Source organism: Rhipicephalus sanguineus, chromosome 6, assembly GCF_013339695.2.
Source record: "Rhipicephalus sanguineus isolate Rsan-2018 chromosome 6, BIME_Rsan_1.4, whole genome shotgun sequence".
NCBI lineage: Eukaryota > Metazoa > Arthropoda > Arachnida > Ixodida > Ixodidae > Rhipicephalus > Rhipicephalus sanguineus.
The window spans coordinates 107,019,061-107,043,141 of NC_051181.1; the positions used below are offsets into that span (position 1 = coordinate 107,019,061).

Sequence of the window (24,081 nt, forward strand, 5' to 3'; positions counted from 1 at the left end):
ATTTATATTCACATAAAAGTCTTCCGCTAAAAGCATTCGTGCGGGAATGTTTGGGTGAATTTTGATGCTGGATACATTAGTGAAGTCGACCGACCAGTGGCAAAAATATTCACGAAACAGAAGTACTTCGAATTTGGCGCATAAAGTTATTGGTATGTGTTATAACGTTTCACATTTTTGATAGCGTTGAACAACTGGTCACGGGTCAACGAAGTGGCCATCTAATTTCAGTCAGTTATTCTTCTAAAGACCACCTTTTTGGTAGAAAAGTGACTGTGCCAGTGATAATTGTTAGTCATTGTCATAGCAGAAACTAATAAGAGAATGCAAGCTATTCAGTCGGCGATACTTCGCGCACCGAGTCGTACGTGCGGCATTAGCACGGTGCAATATTTGAACTTTGTTATTTGTGCTAGTACAGCAATCCATGTAGCGGTATTCTACAGCTTAAGCTACAAATATTCAAACGCCTAATGCTCTATTGCATTACGATTGTATCCTAGGCGGGCGAGCTGCTGGGCTTCTTCAGCGGGCTAAAGGTAGAGCGCAACGTCGAGGTTATTCTCGTCACTGACGGCCGGCAACATGGCGTGCAGCGTCGTTGGGGGGCTTCCGTGAACTAGTTTGAACGGCGTCATATGTGCGCCGTTTCTTGCACTGCCGTGTTAACTTCAGGTTATGTGCGGAAGATATTATGGCGTCTCATGTCATGTGTTCGACGCACAGTACATTGCCAGCATGTCGGCGTGGGTTTCATTTAGCCGCTCGGTGAGGCCATTCGCCTGCGGGTGATGTCCGTCGGTGACTTGTGTGGCTATATTTCAAGATGGTTTGCGTTAGTTCTGCCGTAAAAAGCCGTACCTCTGTCCAGGGGCGTAGCCAAGGGGGGGATTGGGGGGGTTCAAACCCCCCCCCCCCGAAATTTTTCAGTTTTGCTTGCGTATATAGGCACGCACACATACAAACGCACGCACGAACATACATAAAGTATGGTTGAACCCCCCCCCCCCCGAAAAAAATTTCTGGCTACGCCCCTGCCTCTGTCAGTGACGAGGACTTTTGGAGCGCCGCGACGCAGGAGGACGTCTCAACAGGGCATGTATAACTGTCTGAAGGGAGACAAAAAAAGTTCCAACATCGTCGATAAGCCATCGGCTCCGCCGATGTCAGCTGACGCACGGCAGAATGACGGCATGCTCGGCCCAATGTTGCCGGTGTGAAAACCATCGGCTCGGCCGATGTCGGCGAAAGTACGGCCAAACGGCGGCTAACTCGGCCCAATGTTGCCGGTGAAAGCCATCGGCTAAGCCGATATCGGCGGAAAGAACAGCGAAACGCCGGCAAACTTGGCCCAGTGTTGCCGGTGAAAGAAATCGGCTAAGCCGATATCGGCGGGAAGACGGTAGAAGGCCGGATAACTCGGCCCAATGTTGCCGGTGAAAGACCAACATCGGCTGACAGGCGGCAAAGTCGGCCCAGTTTTGCCGGCAAAAGTCAACGGCTCCGCCGATATCGGCGCCAGGCTGGCAGTCCTGGCCCGAGGTGGGGCCGCGAACAGCCGCCGTAAAACCAATATCGGCCCGACGTCGTGTGCTGCCTGGGATGGCTAGCAGACGACGCATGGAGCAATCCACACTAGACGCGGTTCAGTCAGAAGCCGCCAGGTGGCGACTCCGCTCGATCTCGCGGCCAATAGGAGGTGGGAAAATGTGGTGGTCCGTGAGTGCGCAGGAACTGTAATGAAGAAGCAATGCTAGCATACGCTACCTCCATGGGTCTCCCAGCTTGCGCTAGTTTCTCTTCATGTTTTGCCAGCAAATATAGTTAAGGACGACACCCGCCGCAGCATGAATCGCAACCTGTAAAATGGTTTAGGTGTTCCTAATATCATTTAAGGCAACGTCACCAAACGCAAACTTTTAAGCACGCATCTCCTAAATGTGGTGATAGAAAACTCAAAAGCTACAACAGAAGACCCTTAAATAGATCCCAGCTCGTGATAAACACCGGGGCCGCACGTTTCAGCTTCGCTGTACGGAGTGCTTGGGCATCTTTTTTTTTTTTTTTTTTTTTTAAGATGCCTGCGAACGTCCATGGCAGTGGAATTGCATCGCTTCACACGTAGTTACTACCACTAACAAGGCTATTTATTCAAGAAAGTCACAGTAAGAATCTCCAAGAAACCTTACGTTATTCCTTCGGAAAGTGTCTTGGTGATCAAAAAAATGTCTTTAACGTCAATTCGTCTGCCGGTGACGCTCAGATTAACAGCTGTTCATTTTCGAGCCAGTTCTGACCCCTTTGCGAAGACCGCACGCTCGATATCTGTCTGTTGAAATAACGGCGTTGTAAAAAAAAATCTTTCGCTGCTCTACGCCCATAGGTGGCTAGGAAATGGGCACTTTTGGAAACACAATGTGTCGCAAGACCTATAGGAGGTATTTCTTCAGTCGGTTGTCAAGAACAGAGACTGCTTTATGAGGCGTTCTGTAAGAGTGCTCTCCTGTAGGGAAGACTGAATGAATAAATAAAAGAGTAAGCAAACAAACAATTAACATTACTATTGATGCGTGTTTGTTTATACACCGTACCTTCCGAAGAAGCTCGCCAGAAGTGGAGTACGAGAGCGCTTGTTTGCTTTTTTTTCAGTAATCCACTCGGTGCAGCGCCTCTCTCCTTATTCCCCCTCTCTCTCTTTTTTTCTTTCTCCGAGGTACGAATACGCGCAGTTTGTTTGAATGGCACTGCCGAGCTACGTGGTGAGCAGGTCAAGCTAGGTGGTCGTTTGAGCAGGAATAAAAGCTACAAATAGCGCTAGAAAATGGACCGACCAGAACTATAGACATCGCGGTTGTAGCCTCCACGATCGAAGTCGACGCATTATGCGGAGGAACGCAATTATCCTCCCCGCTGGTCCCCGAACATTCTTCTGCGAGCAGTCAACACGGTGCGACGACTGTCATTACTGCGGCGGTGATGATGGCGCCGATGACACCGTTTGATACCGCGTGCAGTCGCCCAGGGGCCACGTCTTTTCACCGACAGGCCGCGCTGCTTTCGAACGTGCCGAAACGGCCGACACGGTCTCATTCGTTTATCTGGACACTGCCTCGATGACACGGTGGCGAGATCACCGAGATTCTAGCGTAATTGCCGCGGTTATACAGACGGCCATCACTGCGGCATCTGTATAGCTTGTAGCGACGCTTCCCTTGAAGGTGTATATCTCGTAATTCTGCTTGCCTTCTTTGCTTCGGCACTGTATACAACTGTCTCTGGCTTTTTGCGGTCAGCATAGGACGGTTTGATTGCTTTCCGTTTGTTCTTTTAAGTTTATGTTTTGTAGGCAAGGCTGTGAAAGAACCGTGGACAGAGTGTTACATTGGATCGGTTATTACAGTGTCAAATGCTATCAGTTCGTCCAAGGTGTGGTACAAGAAGCGCGCAAGGAAAGATGCTCCATCCTGTCCCATTTTTATTAGGTGTTATTGCTCCTCTTGTGGGATCTAACAGAATTATAACACTATACAGCGCATACAGTCTAGGCTAGCATGTTGCTGAAAGGGTGGCTATCATACAAGGACACATAAATGAACATAAATGAACATGTCGGCCCGAACGATGAATATGAACTTAAATGCTGCACACAATATCCACATCACTTAAGCGCATCACAATTCTCGATTTCATACTGTTTTATGTTTCTTTACAAAACATCAGATGACTTTCGTCAGTTTCAGGTACCGTATATATTTTTTCAATTGCTCGACTGCTGACCCGAAGGTAGCGGGATTGAATCCCGGCCGCGGCAGCCGTATTTCGATGGAGGCAAAATGCTGCAGGCCCGTGTACTTAAAAGGTGCACGTAAAAGAACCCCAGGTGGTCGACATTTCCGGAGCCCTCCACTACGGCGTCCCTCATAATCATATCGTCGTTTTGGGACGTAAAACACCAATAATTATTATATATTGTCAGCTGCATTGTCTTTGCATTACCACTGGAACATTATGTCAACGTTCTTGCTGTTTAGGGTAACTTTCTACAACCTCCCTTTTCGTGAAATCACTGTCTCTGTTAGTCAATGTGGCTAGGCTGGGGGAGGGGAACTGACGAAACAATGCACACTTTCTGAAACGGTAGCATTTCAGTCGAATAATTGCCGTGCTACAATTACCAAGATGAACTTACTCTGCAGCCAGTCCTCACGTCGGTTGTACGATCGTTTGACAAAACAAACGACTGAATAGATGCCCTGCCCATCCTGCAGAATCACCAGTGTTTCACAATAGTCGTTTAGTGCACACCTACAAAACACGACGAACTTACGCAGAACGTGCGTGGAAATAGTTTGACGATCGTTATAAAAGTGACCGTCGGCGAAGCCGTCATGGTCAAAAGGAGTGTTATTGAAAATCAACATCACTATCGCCATCATCGATCATCATCGATGATGATGATGATGATCAGGTATCCACACCGGATGGCCCTCGCCTTCGAGTCGTCTATAGGCGAATGCGTAAGGGACCCTGCGAGTTTTAAGTAGTCAATGTGCAACAGATCAGTTGAAGCAGACAGTCAGAAAAAAAAATGAGGGAAAATTAAGAATGGTTGCACACACAGTTGAAGTAAGAGGAACAGACGATGTCAGCAAACGTTTCGGAAAAGTTAAACTCTTTCATTATTCCAATCAATCATCATAACACAAGAAGAGCCGCCGAAAAGGCGTATATTTTAATCTGTATCCCGGGCGTATAATAAGGTATAGTTTTACTGCATTGTAGCGGAAATCCAAATCGGAGTACGTTTGGCGTATGTTACGGTTGTTAGCAGCACGCGTCATCGGAATATTGTGTGTGCACTGCGGAGATGAAACAATCGCCCAATCACCACCGGAATGTGGTCGCTCGAGCAAAGAAATAATAAAATATGCTCCGCGCTTGCGCAGTTTGTGCGGGCCATCGGAGGTAGGGCATACAGTGAAAACGCATTTCCGCCCCTCCACCTTTGCTTAGCCTTTTCTTCCCCGCTTTAATATTAGAAAGTAAAAGAAAAATAAATGCAAATAAAACGAACGAAGCGTAAGACTTACGATCGTCGTGAAAGTTCCGCCTTCCAATCCTGTCGGTGGGCTTGTCCGGACATTAATTTAGAGCAGCTTAAGTTTGGGCAAAGAAAGTGCTTTCGCTTTATACGCCGACGAAAAATTACGACACACGCGTTACACAAGTAGCGAAAGCGCGCGCGTTGCGAAAGCTCGTTGGTCTAGCGCTTCTTCGGCGGTGTAACTGATCGACAGGCGAAGTTGTAAGCGCTTGGCACTTTTATAGAAACAAGCACCGCCGCAAATATGCATGCACTTAAAGACGTAAAATTTACTGTTTCGCCCCGAAGGCTCATCGCTTTTAGTGGTCCTTCGTGAGGTAGTCTTTATCTTGGCGTGATTTTTATAACAACGTAATCGCATCAGCAGCTTGTCGACACAGGAAACGATTATCGACAGGCGCATTCCTCCACGTGCGGTAATTACACAACCCGGCGGTGTTCACTGAAGCTTTTTACTTTCCATTTTCGGCGTAGTCGTAAAACGTAAAGTGTCACGAATAAATCATCTCGGTTCGATGTTTTCGGTTTCTGCTGGTTGCACAATTTGTGTCGCACATGCGCACACGGTAAGTTACGCTGTGTATCGCACGGAGATATAAAACAGTTTAGTGCCGCTTTACGCACGACATTCGACGGGCGATAAATCTGAAACATCGCGATTTAGTCACACCGGGAAATTATGTACATTTTCTCAAGCGGCCATGTCTCGTCCGCGCACGCTTCGCTTGATGTAAATCAAGCGAAGTCAGATCTGTGACCATCTTAACATACGTGAGCATAAAGACGCCTTAATAATTGTGATTACCATGATTGAGACAATGTTAGCTTAAATAATTTTTCAAAATACGACGTTAGGTTAAGGATACGCTAATGTAAAAGCGGTTAACGACGGGGCCACGTTCATCAACTTCAACTAACAAGTAGACCACTTTTTATGGAAACACAACAACGGGAGCCTTTTAAACCAGCCAAGAAACCTTGACAAGTTTAAATAATAACTGACTCTGTTCATCATTATCGCAAATCAAGACCAAACTAAATTGGTGCTAATTGTAGCTTTGTCGCGTCTAAACAAACGCTTGATCACTTGGACGGACCCCGTCACGGCATGTGTCAAGGAGCGAGAACTTTCAAGAAGGACAATCATAACTAATCGAAGGCGTTGGCGGAAGAGTTTTTCCTGCAACCTAATCTTAAATGAAGAGCGTGATGGTGATATCTAAGCAGAACGCACCGGAATAATGTCCATCGCTTCATCAAACGCACTGTCACGGCGTTTTTGTACTCGACACCTTTCGCATTAGCGAAGAATACGCATTCCGAGCTGCTCATCCGCGTGATGCGTATCAGCGGTAGTGTTCTGACCAATAGTGGCAGATGAACTACGATGAACGTGATTTCGAATTAGGTTGTCAAATACTCCCGCCAGGCATACTCACACAGTGGTTGAAGGAACGATATAACATTGATGCACCCGTCGTGCGTGCTTCCACAAGGCAAAAACGAGAAGCAGTGGCCGTGGCCTGCACGCTGCCCGGCAAAGAGACAAAGGAAGCACGTGAGTCTCTGTTGCGAAAAGACGCCTATTATTCACTGCTAGCTTGTCTCGCAACATTAACAAAAAACAGCCAGAGAAGGAACAGTGTCCCTCCTATAAGCCTCAGAGCTGTACGACCCTCCCCTGCTCCGAGTAGAATATCATGGCCGACGTTTAGCGTTGCTTATAAGCACCAAGTGGAGCAGGTGCGTCGCCCCATCTCGAGGGGGGGCAAGACAGCAGAAGCAGCAGCAGTCGACCAAGGGCGTAGCGTGTATCCGGTGGCCATGGCGGCCGGCACGGCCTCCCCTCATTTCCACCACCTCAAAACTTCCTCGCTTTTCCTGCTTTTGTTTTTGAACTACGGGGTGACTGCCTCAAGAAGCAGTTGGGGCCTCTTCCGCCCGGCAGGTAAAAGTGAGGCCCCATCTCTTCGCTGCCGCATGCAGACGGTGCTCGCACCTGCCGTGGCAAGGTGGTGCGCACAACGCAAATGGGGCACTGCATAAGGGAGGGCAATCGAGGAGGTTGGGGGAAAAGGGGGGGGGGGTGCGCTGTAACTTTATTGCTATATTTGTAATAGGCAGCCTCGAAGCGAAACAGCGGAATGTTTAAGACGGTCAGCGGTTGGAAGATGACATTCCGAAGTTCTTCGTGCGGTAGGAAAGGAGCGTCCGTTGAGGTGTCAGAGAGGCAACGCCGCTTGGGAAGACCTGCGTTTTGGTATTGTGTGCCTGTGCTGAACAGCTGCGAAGCATTCGGGAGGAGCTATATTTTCTGATCTACTGTCTCTCGTAATCGTGCTCCTGCGCTTGTCATATCGCCTTGCGCGGTCATCAGATAGTGCGAAGGAAGGGTATGAAGGTTCGTATACAACGTGTAGAAATAAAATGAATGATTCGGGGTTCGGGGTCCGCACTATATAATGTGGTCGTAGTCGTCACTTTTGCAAGACAGTTTACAGTCGCAACTCTTGTGTATCTTTTATAGCTGGGATTTGCTTCCTGCACAGCCGTAAAAATTTGACCTGCCAACTGGGAGATTCGCATGACACGAATAGAGAACTAAGTGGTCAAGTTATCCCGATGACGGAATTTCGCAAAACTCTAAATGATATTTACACGTCGTTGCGTCGTTCATTTCACGTACGAACTCCCAGCAGCCACGAACATGCCGTCTTCGTACTGTTTCTTACCATTGTGTTCCCATTAGCAGGCGTGCTCGTTGCACGACTTTATACCCAGCTACAACATAAGAAAATAATATAAGCTCCACGCAGAGTCATCCCTGTCCCTCCCACGGAACTTCAGTAGATGGTCTTTCCACAAATATTAGTTCATTCACCAAACAGTCGTAAGCGCTACATTCGCTTGTGCACTAAACGCTCATAACTAAAGTCATATATCTGATACAGACGCCAGACTCAACGTTCTTCTAAACTGCGGAAATACGCTACAATTGACTATACAACAGGAAACGTACGTGGTTTACTCAAGGAGGTTTAAAATTTTTTTTAAACATCCTTGGGTTTGCTCCTTGGGTTTACTACTAAATCATAATTGTTTAGAACAAGTTAGTGAACGATCTAGAGTACCATTTGTACTCTGCTATGAGAGAGTTGTATGCCGCCCCGGTACCGACAGTCTCCAGATGCACAGCGATGGGCTCTATTGGAGTTTAGAAAAAAGATTGGCGGTTCAGAGTACTGTGTACTCTACTATGGGAGAGCTATAAGCCATAAGCCGTCCCTCTCTGTGCTGTTGCCCTGAAAGAAGTCGAACAGTGACATTTCGCAGCATCGTTTCCGCGTTTAAGAGTTGGTTTAACCGTACCGACATACGTTTGTGCAGCTGGTTTCGGGTCTAAAGCTTGAACGTCTGGACAAATTTTGTAAGATGTTTAGAAGTCAGCATTCAGCCAAACCAAAAAGAATTTCGAAAGAAAAGAACTTTTATTGCGTACATTAGTAGAGTGCAGGGCAGGCGCACCGCGGTTCTGTTGGTGGAATGAATGAATAAACTTTATTTAAAACTGGTCCGGCAGTTTTAATTCGGACGAGGCGATCCTATATATTTTCTTAGGTTTTAACAGCTGAGATACTGATTGCAAGCTTGATCGCAACAAAGCAGCCGGTATCATCTGAAATCGGAATTGGCATTAGACCATAGGGGTGTGCTGGGTTCTCAGTTGGGGGGGGGGGGGGGGGGACCATTACAATTTCTGAACACTTGAGGAGAGTGGGTTTCATTGCAACGAGAACACACCGTTTTATTCTCGCATATACTTCTCGCGTGAGGAGCACATCAAGTCTACGGGCTGTCGCACCCCCCCCCCCTACTTGCTTGATATACATTGAGTGTCAAAATTTTAGAGACCACGAGTCACAAGAAAAAGCTTAATACTCCCACTGCTTCGCCACGCCGCCTTGAATCTGGATTGCCGGCCTTTTCTGAAACTCGTTAGCAACACTTGCTGTGCAGTTCGAGTGAATGCAGTCATGAATTGCTGGGAAATTTAGGGTTTTGTAGCGTTAGCTACACTGGCCGAGCCGGAGCGCTTTCGAGTGCCCGTACAAGAGCCGTGCTGCGCATGCGCGAGGAGCAGTGATGTGACACAGCTGGCGCATCGGAACGCTGGAACACTAACGCAATGAGCCCGTGGCTGCGGGCGGGCTGATCGCGTCCCAGTGGCGTGTGCAGCGTCACTAGAGTTACTGTATAAGGTAGCATATACAGTAACTCGAGCGTCGACTGACCGAGTGCGACCCCTGCTGCCACTGCAGGAACTCGCAAACTGCGCCACAGGCGATAGCGTCCCTCTCCGTCGGGCAAGGTCTTGACGTCACGGAGGGAGTGTGCAAGCCTTCTCTTGTCTAGGTGGTGTTGACCGGGCACGGGACGCTGCTACAGAGACGGCAGCGTGTTACTACAGGGACCACCGAGCCATCTTTGTAGCAATAGAGAAATGGCATTGAGCAAAAAATAAATATGCATGTGTCACATAATGCGTACACCATGTGTGTTTCATTGAAGCAGCAGTAAGCATGATAATCAAGCTAATCCTAGACAACAAGGAGAGCTAAGAGTAATCAGACGAACCTATAGCTCATGCTACGTATATCCTGGCATAGCCGAGCTAAGCCGCTAGAACTTTTCTCAGACCTAGGAGTCTCTCAATTTACACTGAGTGTATACATTGAGCCGTCAACTATATACGTTATTTCACTTCCACCTCATGCCAGTTCGTTTCTTTCTGCTCGCACAGGAGCCAGTGTGGTCATGCGGGAGGCTTGCCGCAATGGCGGACCTCCTTCGGCGGCTTCCTGCTCCGAAGTCCGGGACCTCGGGAAGCAGCGGGCGGCGCCGGTGGTGCCGCTGCAAGGGCCCGTTTCTGGTCAGCAGTGAAGCACGGGTTCCACACTCTCGCGCCCTTGCTGTGACGTGGTGGACCTGCCGGAGGAAGTGGAAATGGCGGGTCCGGACCACGTGCCGACCCTGGCCGAGAGGCTCTACCAGGCAGCCGTGGCGGGACAGACGGAGACCGTGGTCGAACTGTGCCGCATCGGAGCCAGGATCGAAGCAGATCCGGTACGTAACGCTTAAGCACTACGCTAGAGATGCAGGAGAACGTGAGTGAGAAGGACGTAGGTATATAGTGTAAATTAAATTGCCTGCCCCAGATGTAACAAGTGACTTTCTTTCCTTTTTTTGTCTTGTTGAGAACGGTGTCGCAACACTTAATTACTGAGGAGCCTTTATTGAGGCGCAGGGCTATATCGACGAGCGCTCCGTGCTACGTCACTTTCTAGGAGGTAAGCCATGGAGATTGGCCACGGAAGAGATGTGAAGGTGGGGGGGACTGAAGGTTGTGTGGCAATGGATAACACAATGATCTATATCATTGTGTTATCCATTGCCAACATGATCTATATCATGTTGGCAATGATCTATGTCTCCACTGATCTATATCTCCATATGTGCATGAACAATTTGGGTCACGGGTATAGGTATGTACCGGTATGTATCAAGTTTCGCTATGAGGATCAGGACACGATGAGAATTTTACGATTAGGATAAAATTGAAGGGGAGCAGAAGCGGGTGAAGTCCAGAATAGCAGAAGCGGTTAATACGCCCATCTGAGTTTACGAACGCGCTTAGGTCATTCATATCATTAAACCTTTAATTGTATTCGACATATACTGCACATTGTATATAGATTCATTTCGCATCATCGTTTAACTTCAGAACGGCACGATATAGAAAACGCACATCTCTAAAGGTTCACGTCATAGCAAATATATCCAATGTTTTACAACTTACTGGCTTGACGGCATTCGTATTTTAATTTTGTTTGCGTTGGTCTGAATATCATAGTCACACTATGAAAGTTATGTAGGAATGAGTTCATTCTTCATGAAGTGTCTTAGGAGCGGATGCCAAGTAAATGGAGATCCTACGCCGTAGTATCAATCTTGTTAAAGCTACGGGACAGAACGCAGAAAGCGCGTGTCCATGAATCGTACGCAATAAATAAACGATATTTCCGGCTCATCAGTCTGTTCTTGAACTCGCAGTTTCGTTTATTTACTGGCTTCGATCTCAGTCACCATGCCAGTTCAATTATATTCTCGCAACACGTAAGTTCCATTAAGTATGTACCGCTTCGTCGATGGTATATGTAACTGTGGCGACGTTTCAAGTTACAGACCTATTTCACATCTTGGTGGAACTTAACGGCGACTTAGCACGGCGAGATTAGGAGCGAACTTGCGATCGCACTGTCGCCATTCCTTCGCGCGTCTTCGTGCCAACTGCGCTGCAGCGCTCATGCGGCTTGGTAAACATAACGACCGACGACACCCGCAGCCACAAAGAGGGAACGTGACCCATTTGCAACAATGCTCGCTAGACAAGGCCTTTCACGCATGCGGACCCTGGCGCGCTCATCAACGTCGTCTTACATCGTGTTCCCCGTGCGCTGAAGTGGGTTCTGCGATTGTGTGGTACGGCGCCTTGGTCGAGCACCTCTCGACCTAGGTGCGCCGCTATAAATAACGGTTGGGGCGTGCACTTCTTGTGGACCTCCGTATGTGTCGGAGTTACGCACACAAGCGCTGTACGCGTGCGCCTGTTTGGACCGTCAGGTGAAGCCGGCCACATGCGGTCGGTACACATCCTGTGTAAGCGCTGGGACAGCGCTTTGTGCTGGGGCGTAGCTGTTCGCCGTCAACGGGGTTTCGTTGTTCGTGCGCACTTGCACGCGCAATATGTGCTCCGATAGGACGCGATAGACGCTTTTCACGTTATTTTGCACCACGCGTCAGCTATATAGCTGTACTATAACACCGCTGCCGAAATTACAAGGTCGTTAGTTTATAAGACCTTGGAAGCTGGGCTGCACTGAACAATCATGTTTCAAGATTGTCAATCATTTTTCCGATAGCCCGCTGAGCTACTTTTCTTCGTAGTCTTCTAATTTGTGTACATTGTGCATTTATTGTGGTGAAAGAAAAACTGAGTAATGACCGTATTCCCAGCTGCAGCAGATTAAATACTGGTTAGTTATAGCAGTGCCACGGTCACGGGTTATCAAATGCTAGTGCGACTGACCTAAATGCTCATTAACAATAAATAATAACAATAATGTTTCTTTTCCGTTAAGAAGTCCGTAACCAGGTTTCGAGGTAAAATGATGAAGGAAGCTTACGAGACTCAAGCTTAAGAAATTTACTACCATACTGCCGCTGCTACTACTACGATTGTAATACATCTAGTAAAACCACAAATAACTAATTGGTTTCCATAGCGACCGCGCTTCACTGCTTTCTGGTGCTTAGTACAGGACGCCTATATTCCTGTACGTCGCTTATATTGTACTCGTCTGTGGTGACGGTACTGATGATAACCGTCGTAGCTGCTTCGTTCTCACTATTCATGCTTTTATTGGGTTCCACAGATGGCTAGCGACAACTAGATAAGCCATCCGTCCATTGTGGTTGATGGCGATGTTGCATCGCACCAGGCTGTAGGGTTTAGCCTGGCCTGCTTGGCCGCCAATTGTTCCACTTGAGAACGGCTGACGTTGCTAATACGTGACTGCACAAAGCAAGGATGAAATCACTGCAAGGACACCGGCAAATGCTGAACTCTTTCTAACGCCAATCGTACTGAACTCTCGCCAGAAAAAATCCAGTCATGCGTACTTCGCGCAGACCGCAAATAAGAGCTCTAAGAGCCGCACGCAGTCCATTAAGCCAGAAACGCTGTTAAGACGCTCTCTTTAAGATGCGGACCTTCGTATTTTCCAACACCGCTAAGCTTCGGTGACGCGGAAAATGCACAACTCATGAGCGAACGCAGCGAGGTAAAAACGGTTTAATTCATGTGGTAAAACGCCACCGCAACGCGAGGCAGCTCGAGGCAGCTACCCGCGATTGGCTAGCTAATCTTCGCGAACGTCTTTCGCAACCTTTAGGTCGGCTTATGAAGAGCCTAAAGAACAATTTTTTTTTAATATGTGGCTATTTTCCGTTATCTTATGATTAAAATACGAAGAGAACATAGTCGGTACATATGAATGATCGTAGGCCATCGCTTAAGACACGTGCCTCGATTCTCAAGTGGTGTTCTCATAGTTCCTTCATCGTGGTGCAGGGAGCGTTACGAACCGTGGCTGAACGAAGACTTCGTATCTGCATCGCGAAAGACTGTTAATGCGTCTTAGCGGTGATGTAACCTAAAGTGCGTGTGCGACAGAAGAGAGGTAATCGTGGACCAACAGCTCCCCCGTAAGGCTACCTTTTCACTCTCCTGATGTATGCGTTTTTTCTATCTCTCTCTCTCCTTCATAGAATATTGATCTCTTTAGAGAAAGTATTTTTTCTGTATGTCGCGCTTTAATTTTTTTAATCTTTCGTTTGAGCGCCAGAGCGTATGAACTTTCTTTCGTCCTGCATACAAATATATGGAGGCAAATCGATGATATATGGGAGAACGAAATATTCAGCGAAATGCCAGAAAGGTCAATTTCTAGCGACAAGAAAGAGCTTTTTGCCATTAGCGGTGAGCTCAGCGCCCCTCATTTCTTTCGCCTCCCCCCTACAGAGATAAGAACGAATGATTACCGAGCCCAGAAGAAAATGGAGATAAGGATGACGGGAGAGGGGAAAAAAATGAAGTTGCGGAGGAAGTGACTGGCGTAAATGAAAATTTCAAAAGAACGCCCACGGACCACAGGAGTATGGAATGTTCTGATAAGCTTCGAGAAGTGGGTCGTACGGGAGGCGAAGCGCTTTGAAGACCCGCACACCCTGCCGCTTTCAGATGCAGGGGCCGATCTACAGGTTGTCGCCACATTTTGTATTTTGACCCTATATCTGTATGCCTGACCACCTTGTACGACTGCCAAATCACGACTGGGGACTAAATGCAGGCCATCATTTGACACCAAAGTCGGCTGTAGAAAATAAGCGGCATTTATAACTGCCGATCTAGTTGGCTAAAGGTTACGTTGCGCTAGGTCAGATTAGGTTAGGTTAAGCTAGACAACGTAAAATGAACAACGTAAAAAGAAAGAGTTGGTACGCGTAGGCATGCCTCTCCCCCTCCCCACCCCTCCACCTGGTCTAGTCCGAAAGGATGGATGCAAAAATATGCGCAAAAATATATCCGAAATGAATGGAGAAATAAAAATGAACTGATGACGTGCTTTTCCAAAGGTATGCCTTTAGTACCCGGCTTTACGGGGGTAATGGCGAAAAGTACCCAACAGCTGTTCGCATACAACGTGAAGTGTGCTCGGCTGACACGTCAAAAACCTGCATGGCCAAAACCCTGCACTTTAAACAACGAAGGTGCAAGTTCGTCTGAGTAAAGGTGCGGTGCAGACTTGGTGCACTCCCTTAATAATTGGAAGGGTGTGCCACCCCCTCCCCCCTTACCCCGTTCACCCGCCTATGTTAGTACGTACTGAAACTTGAAAGCAGCCCTAGGACGGGATACAGAATAGAAGCGATAAGACAGGCCGCAACAAGACAATCAGCGCCCTGTATTGTTGCTTACATTTTGTGTCGCGTCCTAGCGATATTCAAATTTCAGTTTGTCAGTCGCCCTTACTCCTTCTCTGTGTCGTTCCTGTTTCACTATTGTACAGTGGTTGTAGTAGCAAATGAATGCCGATGTTGCTGTTCAAGTAAACGAGTCGACATTGAAAAATTAAGTACGGGACAAAAGTTATTATTAGTGCACTGTAACCGTCTAGCACCGTCTACTGACGCCAGAAGCTCGGTAAGCACTGGGGTAGTGGGTAGGAGTTTGAAAGGACAGGTACCAACAGTGCAGCGAAACCTAATCCGGACAGTGCAGCGAAACCTAATCAAAGCCATTCTTTACACGTGTACAACAGAGCAACTATAGGCAATAGTGACAAATATCTCCAGAGCAACGCACCAAATATATACGAGCAAGTAAATATGCCGTGCCCGTCCCTTTATCGCTGTTTTAAAACCGTGGGGAGATTTGCATACGCCTTGGACATCATCAGGGAACCTTGTGTCTTTGAAGACGAGGCACGGTGATGCAGTGTGGGCATCGATATCGCCACGCGCATTTCTTTTGATATCTTTATGTAACTGATCCGTTACACGTATAACCAATGCCTTGCGCAAACCTCGCCCGAATGTCTGGGAACCTTGCAGATTATTTTAGAATCTTCTGATAGGCTTGAGTGCGCAAACGCGAACAGTTCAGTTTATTCAGGAACTAACGCGGCCACCAACGGTAAGGCTCAAATGTTCGGTGCCGCATGCATAAATGCCGACGTGCCTTACCGCAGGTCAGATTAACCGACGGCCGACGACTGTTCTCGCCGCTATCAGTGCACAGCGTGTGTCGCTTGTATTTCGAGTTTTCATTTTCCGGGCACAAGTTCGCCCAAAATAAAGAGTTTCGTGTTCCCCATTCTTGCTGCAGCCTTCGTCACCGTCACAACCACGTGACAATATCAGGAATACACGCTAAAGGCAAAGCGTGACAACGCGGGTAAGCAGTGTGTGTATATTCTCACTCTCGCAGGAGGGTCGCACGGCTCTGCACATGGCCGCCGCCAACGGTTACGTGGACACCGCCCGGGCACTCATCTTAGCCGGAGCCAAAGTCAACGCCCTGGATGCTGTGAGTCCGCTTTATCTATATGCTACTTAGCAGGTTTCGTCCACAAATTGAATAATTGCCTGATTGTAAAGCTGTCCGAGCCCTTAGTCTAAGAGGCATCGCTATCAGCCAACCAGTCATGAGCAGTGGTACAGCACCGTCACTGGGCTGATGGCTGTAAGATCCTTATCGCTTTGATATAACTACTTCCCACTTTTTGCGATCAGTCATAGAAAATGAAACTCAAGGTGGGGGTGGCGGAAAGCTGGTGGAGTCTGAAAAGGCAGACATATTGACCGGAAGAAGAGTAAGCTGATGAATAGTCGCCTGATGAAGAGTCAGTAGCGAGAGTTTATTTTACAGGAAAAGAAGAGATGGCAGGCCTAAACTAGTGTGCTCTTTTCTGCTACTCTGCACAGGCGAAATAGGAAAATGGACAAGGGAGAGTGACGAAAGATGACGATGAAGATAGGAAGAATTGATACGTGTGTTTTTCTTAAAATCTCCATAATACTCGGTGCTACTTGTGCTAACATGAGTGAAAGGTCAACGAACACTGCACAGTTCAAATTTGTGCCACCACACGAAACTCACCACTGCATACACCGCTCTTATACGGTCCACTTATCGCAAACGTGGGATCTAGCTCTCACACGCATCAGGCCTATATAGCGGGGACGGACAATATAAAAAAGCACGAAAAATCTTTCGGGCGAGCAAGATTTCGGAAGAGGTATGGCCGTTGTGCAATCGCTGACGCCTATACAGAAGCCTTAAAGTCTTATCACAGCGGGTGCGAACATTCAGAAGAGGAAACAAACGCCGCCGCGTTCTCGAGGATTCCAGATATCAAAAGTGAAAATGCATCGCAACGGTCATCATGGTGCGTGTGCGCCGAGAGCTGCGGCGTGTACTCCGAACGCACCAAGCGGATACAGGTCCACCGCTTCAGCGGCGTCGCGTTATCGGTTATAATTTATGCTATATCCCCTTGATAACGACCGAGGAATAGAAGTAATGAAACATAAACAGGCCGCTCGCTCCACGCACCATGCGCAGTCGCCTTAGCGTCTGCACGCGGAAAGCATGCGAAGCGAAAGCCGTAGAGGGAAAGGAGTACACGGTCAAGGCAGGAAGACAGAACAAAATCTGATGGACACTCTGTGGCTAAGACGTCCGGTGTGTTGAGAACGAGAGAGAAGATAGCAGCGGGCATTCCAGCTGCCATAGAGACTACAGAGGAGTGTACCGAGTGTGACGAATGATCATAACCCGCTGCCTGTAAACGTGTATCGTGGCCACCTGGCGAGGAGCACGCAAAGAAAGGACGAACGTGTACGTGCCTTGCATAACAGTTCCAAGAAGCGCGACACCAAGTGGAGAGATGGGAAGATGGGCCAGGCATTTCGATTTCTACACGGAGCACCTATGCTGTAATTTCTGTGCAGATGGCCGTTTCGCCTCGTAAAAGTCACCCATAATGTGTTACATCGACACTTTGTGCATTGCCTTGTCGGTAGAACGTTACATCACATCTGAGGCAGCTGAAACAACAAAACACTGTAAAAGCGCCAAGTGAAAATGGAATGACTATTTAGATGTCGTAACGCCATTGAACCACGCTGACGACCTTGTAGCCAATACAGAAGGCAGTAGCTTAACCATGAAGTGTCGTTTTCTTCTTTCTGACTTTTCATTTTCAAAGCTAACGTTCTTAATACTCTTTCTCCGCCTCAATTTCGCGCTCGTGTTTGTTTCGCGAACAAGCCCTGCTTAACGTCGTAACATCATAACACTGTCGCAAGTAAGATTTCGCGCGATTACACATCTCTTAAGCACAGGTGACGTACAAGAGGCATCAGGCAGTAAGCATTCTTGAATCAGTAGAAACAACATTACTTGCCCATCAAAAGTAACTAAAACCAAAGAAACGTTACTTGAACAATGCACTTCCTTGCTGAAGCTGTTGCGGGATATTATCGTAATGCCTGTGCGCATACGTTAATACTGCGCAACAATGCCACGCACTGACCTCTACAATTTCTCTCAAGACTTCTACAGCGCATGTCTCCACGACGCTTATCGGTCGCATGCCTTTAAGGAGGGCCCTCCCTTTTTAAAATGCAGCCTCGACTCTGACTCGCACAGCTCCAAGCGAAAGTGAGTGTAAGAGCGAAAAGCGCGAGATGCGACGCCACTAAAGACCGATGACCAGCGAAAGCTTGCACAAGGGCGGCGGAGAGAGAGCGCTCCTTGCGCTTTCAAGCACGGAGTATACAGAGAGGCGCTTGTAGCCGTTCGCGCTCACGGAGCTCCGAAATCATGAAGGCAACACTCCGTGCTCGCAGGACCGCCTCCCGTGATGGATGATGCTTTAATGCACGTCGCGCAGCGTATACGCCATGTGGCCGGTACTCTTAGCGAGAGAAAAAGTAATCATCCGTCGTTTGCGTGCTTGGTCTTCGCTGCGACGATTTCCTGGGTTACGCACGTGGTTCACCGACCCACCACGTGTTGTGGCAGCTCTCGAGTTAGGTTGGTGATAATTGCGATGGTTATAAGAAGCTATATCCTAGCCACGGATCGAGTGGATATAACTATGTTATTTTTCGGTTGTTGTTCTTCGTGTATATGTAGAAATATGCTTCTCCTTTTTTTTTTCTCTCCTGCGCAGTAAGTGCGAAGCCTGTCACTATGTGGATAGGTTGGAAGAACAGGAATGGGTTCATCAGACAGGCTTGCCTACGTTTCGATATGGGTACCTGTCTTTCTCAAAGGCGCCTAGTCATCCTTCGCGTACGTGATAGTTTTAAGCGGGTTGTTGATGTCGTGTCCCGTGGTGTGTCTGCCGGTACTTGCAGCGACACCACATGAGTCAATTTTGTAATGCCGGAAAGATCGAGCTTCACGCCAGAAAGCAACGAAGGCGCTGTTGAAGTTTCTGCGAGTGACCCGCCTCGTTGAGCGATTGTGACACTTCTGTGTGTGTTTGTGCTTCCCCCCTTCCCTATCCCACTCTTCTCTCCCTTGCTTTTTTGTCTCCCTTTACCCCTCTCCCAGTGCAGGGTAGCAAACCAGATGTTTTTTTTTTCGATTAACCTTCCTGCCTTTCCGCATTACATCTCTCTCTCTCTCTCAGCAGTGAGTGATAACTGCCTGTGGCGAACAAATTGGTCATCACCGTGGCTAAAGAAGCATGCAGAAAAGAGGGCAACTGCACCAACACGCATATCCCAAGAGTCAGAGTGCGCCCTATAGCATCCCGCTATATTCAAAGCACACCTCACGAGTCATTGTCATAATTATGTTGCATACATGTTTACATCTATCTATCTATCTATCTATCTATCTATCTATCTATCTATCTATCTATCTATCTATCTATCTATCTATCTATCTATCTATCTATCTATCCGCCTACGTCTGGGTGCTCTCATGATCGCCTCCTTAACTTGGCGTAGACCAAAATTGGCATGGGAGGGTAAGAAGCTTTGAGGAATATGACTGTCGGGTCATGACATGAATAACGTGAAAATCTTGTCGCGTACGTCGTCAAACCCTTTCCTCCAGACACGTGTGGCACATACCCGTTTGCCACTGGCCGCGGTGTACGGGTATGCGCCACAGGTGACTGACAGTTTATATCTACCCAGGAACGGCGAGAACAGACATTGGTAACTTAAATGGGAGAGCGTTAAGAAAAACCCACATCGACAGCGTTGACCCGACGAATGGAAGGAATGAAAATTAGAATCCCAGCAGGAATTGAACCCGAGCATTCTGCGTGCCAATCAGATATTCTACCACAGAGCCACGCCAGCTCTATAAATTGGTTTGGAAAAACAGCCTATGCAGGTGTAATCTCTGTGCGCCGTCAATTGTGGTTATGGTGCTGGCTATCTAATTTTGCAAGAAAGCAATAAACACTACATGATACTCCTACGATACAGCTGTATCGTAGGAGTATCATGTAGTGTTTATTGCTTTCTTGCAAAATTCGTCATATCAGACGTCATATCAGATTGCGTCATATCAGATTAACGTCTGTGGTTCCGGTGTTGGCTACGCTTTTATAGCACTCTAATACACATCACATTTGTGTTCCTATGATTCAGCAAGCTATATAGCATTGCTCGACCCCGGAGGAATACATTAACGAAAGTTACGTATGATATTCACACCACCGCACCGTAAAGTGCACTTAGTCCGCCAGAACGGCGCAGTGTCCTCTTCATTTCTTACGAGGCTGGGCGATGGACTCATGCTGACCGATAATGATGCCAGATTGACTGACGGCCGCTTTGTAGACTAGGCTACGTAGGCCACATACGCCCAAGTAGTCTACGAATACGACAAGCGCCATCCACTGATGTTGGTCTACGTAGCACTCTTCAGGCCTACCAGCCTCTACGGCCTATACCTCACCAACGCGAAGGGCGACTTCAGGCTCCGACATGTCGCCGGCCCCATCGACACAATTTGTCGATGAAATGACCGAGGCATCCATGATTTCCAGCAGCTACACTATACCCCTCGTCACCGCCATCACGACTGGATCCAATAACAAGTCATGACCAGCTGCTGGGGCTCACTAATCACGTTGATGATGACCTTGTTCAAGAACTGTCAAGAACCTCTTCCACACATGCACACGGGTTCGTGAAACGGACAAGCACTACATAACAGCTTACTGCTTCTGGTGCTGGTAATACCCACGTTGCCGTTGGACAACTGGTTATATAACACATATGCGGCTCCTCAACGTATATGTATGCTTATAAAATTTATACAAATCTTTAGCGTCACTTTGTAACGTTTCGCTCAGTAAAAAGATTACGCCACAACCACCTTCCCGCCGCATGCTTCGCATAACATCGACTCTCGCGGTACATGGGATCTGCCGAATTTTTTAAATCCTCTATGTATCCTTATTAAATTCACCCTTCGCAAATTTTGGCTGTGTTGAAGACCCGTGACCATCAAAAAGCCCTTTCTCGCCTCCTCTCCCTTACCTATCCTCCTCTAAGTCCTCTAAATGGCTCGATATTTTCATTTAAATATTTTTTTTCTTTCGGGATGTCCACTGTCCAGTTTGCAGTCTATTTAGCCGCTTGTAACGAATACTACCATACGTTTTATAATTCAGGTCGCAAGCTGCGTCTGCCACAGCACGCTACACGCTTCCTTGCACACTGTGCCATCTTCTTCGTTGACACACTTTAAAGCCCGGCGGCGCCACGCCACGTACGGAATGCAAACACGATGGTCAACGCGGTAGCCCAGACTCGCCGTCAGTGGCGCACGCTTGACCCATATTTGGCCCGAAATGCCCCCTCGCCCTCTTCTCTCCTCACAACCTAACCGTGTGCGAACCGAGTGGCAAAGGCATTAGGCGGGCCTTTTGTTCTTGGGAGTCCGGGCGACGCCAACATACCGCCGTACGGAGTGCAGCGTTCTTTTCTTTCTTTCTTCGAAATTATTTATTTATCTAAGGAGCGTTCGCTGCAGTACTAATAGGTGGCACACGACGGCCATATTGTGAAGACTAAATTTGTCTTCAATACGTAAGAAAGTATTTTTATACACCCCTACACCATTTTTCCCGGTTTTGTTTTAAACTTGCAGCAGAAAAACCCGCAGACCATGTGAGAGAGAAACAGAGAGAAAGAGCACGCGTGAACCATTAATTTAATGGAAGGTGAACAGGGAAACATGGACGCTGCAGGCCCGACATGCTGCTGCATACCGAAATTGGTGAATTCTGACGGGACGCGTACGTCGCCTGAAATGAAAAAAAAAAAAAGGAAAGAGCTCATAATAGTTCAAGACGCGCACGCATCTTCAGTGCTATATTGAAGAGTCTGTCCAAGTGCGTGGCTCCTTTTTGTCAACAGAATTGTACAGGCCCTAATTACTCGCACGATGGTTGGTGTATGAGTACAAAGTATCCACGCGTTTTTTTATGGCAATCCGAAGAGAGACACAAGCAGCGATGTCTACACCTGTAATAGCCTTCGGCTTTGTGATCACTTCACTGCACTATCGTGCACGCCATTTTCTATTATATGCCAAATTAACGCCATTCTGTTTTTGATCTAAATATTTCATAGCATAGCACGCTGGACGTGCGAACCTATATTTGTGCATATTATGAACGGATAACCAAATTAAGAAGTGTATGCTCGTTCGCACTTCAAATGGCTGCTACAGCACCATGCTGTAGCAGCCATGGTCGGTTTGACTTGAACTACAAAAACAAAAGAAACAGACATACCAAGATTGCATGACTGACATTTAGTCAATGCACTGGGGCACTTGATGTCTTCAGAATGATATCACTGCATGCGGAATCATTTTGGAACATCTGTATATATATCAGAGGTCTCAAACACGCAGCCCGCGGCTTCACACGGAATAAAGCTTTGTGACTTCGCTAAATAGTGCTCGCATTATTTTCTCGCCTATTGCAATTAATAGAGCTTTGCTCGTGTAAGCTACAGAGACGGCACTGTCTCAAGGAGCTTTTTCCGGAGGAACCCCATGCGGTCACTGTGAGTTGAAGCATCAACCCTGGAGCGAACAAACTGTGTTTCAGAATCCGGCGTCCATATTTTCTTCACACTGGAAATAAGTATAGAATGTTTCTTCGAAACCTGACGTCTAATCCCCTTCAGAAATAGGCTATATGGGCTACGAGGAAAGGCTTTATTGCAATGTTAGGTGGCATCTTTTTCAAATTCTTCAAAGGCGCACCATTCTGGATTGTCGGCAGCGTTTTCTTTTTCTTGGCACCTGCTGAAGGCCTTCAAAATGCTTGAGCTCTCCTTCATCTTCTTAGCTCATTTATGCAGCGCCGTTTCGGATGGCTTCTTCTTCGATAAGGAGTAGATCGGTGCCCAATAATTTATTTCAGTTGTCTTCTATTTCAAATGTAATCTCTTGAGCGAAAGAAGGACATGATACTGTATAGCGCGAACTTAAAAGAAACACTAAAGGCCAAAAGTAAGAAATTCATCCTCTTGCGTTTTATTTCGAGTATTGCCCTAGAACATCTGACCTTCAGTAAGTACCAACTCGCCCAAGAAAACTAATGTGGAACGAATGCACGATAGCAAAGCGACTAGGATACAATGAAACAGATTAGATGTGGCCATGTTGGTTTTTTTGGTCACGATTAGCGCTGGTTTAATGGATCTGGCTCAGTTTGATTCAAACAGGTGCAGGATTTGACTCATTTTTGACTCGAAACTGCCTTTTTGAGCTCAGGTTACATTAGGGAATAGCCCCATTTTGATACGTAAAGATACGTAGGCGCGCTTACGCTCCCGTGAAATTTAGCCCAGTTTCGGTTTCTGGATTTAGCTCTTTTAGAAAAGAAAAAAGACGCCCCGTATATTCGAAACACAAATATTATGTGATAGAAAAATCAATGACAGCGGAGATATATATCATCGAAAGGCAGTTACCTTTCATCGAAAGCTGCTGCTCACAAGGGCATGCGCTCAGGCACGCAGCGTTGTTGAACAATGAGCAATGCAATTGTCCCCCTTGTGCTCGATGCGTGGCACATTGCTTCACGCGATGGTGCTTGTCCATCATTACCGTATACGGACTCGAGTGTACGTCCACGGCATTCCACTCGCAACGTTCGTGCAAGACGTCCAGCACGGTACGAGTATTGCCTTACATGACGTTGCTGGCGTGCGAATCGAAGCGTTTGCGTTACAACATATCCAATACCGCTTCATGGGGCAAAGAAAGAAAGAAAGACGAAAGAAAGAAAGAAAGAAAGAAGAAAGAAAAAGACAAGAAGAAAGAAAGAGAAATAAAGAAAGAAAGAAAGAAAGAAAGAAAGAAAGAAAGAAAGAAAGAAAGAAAGCAGAAGCGCTACATAGCTAACCGTACGCGGTGAGCATGAACGCTGTAGCCTTCATGCACACACGTCGCTTGGGCGCGAAAGCCCTAGCAAGCAGCTTGCTAAGCTGCGCAATCACTAATCCATTATCCGCGAAAGAGAGAGTGAGAGGGACGGCAGACCACCCGCTCGTGATCGAGTAGGCACTATGCGTTATGGAGCGCGCCTTAGAAGGACAACCACCCAAAAACAACAAAAGAAAAAAGACCGATTTAACGCTTGTCCCGCGAGTCCGGGACCACACAGGTAGGAAAGTCGCCGTCTCTGCTGCGGGGCCGCTTGCTGCACGCATTCCATGGTACGCCTTCCCCCAACACAGGCAGGACAGCCTACAAACAGGGTTACATACCGAAGGTCCAACTGTCCCCAATACTC

The 24,081-nt window shown here is 47.4% G+C and overlaps 1 protein-coding gene across 3 annotated transcripts in view; it reads left to right on the top strand.

The window, feature by feature from the left end:
* Nucleotides 1-24,081, top strand: part of LOC119396120 (ankyrin repeat domain-containing protein 6-like) — a 186,995-nt gene that overhangs the window by 72,401 nt on the left and 90,513 nt on the right. The window contains exons 2-3 of one of the 3 annotated variants that reach the window (XM_049416916.1): nt 9,906-10,228; nt 15,714-15,812. The exons of 1 other annotated variant lie outside the window; for it this stretch is intronic. In XM_049416916.1, the coding sequence (XP_049272873.1) occupies nt 10,109-10,228; nt 15,714-15,812 (219 nt within the window). In that variant the 5' untranslated portion in view covers nt 9,906-10,108. The remainder of the gene's footprint in view (nt 1-9,905; nt 10,229-15,713; nt 15,813-24,081) is intronic. One more of the 3 variants, XM_049416915.1, reaches the window with a different exon arrangement.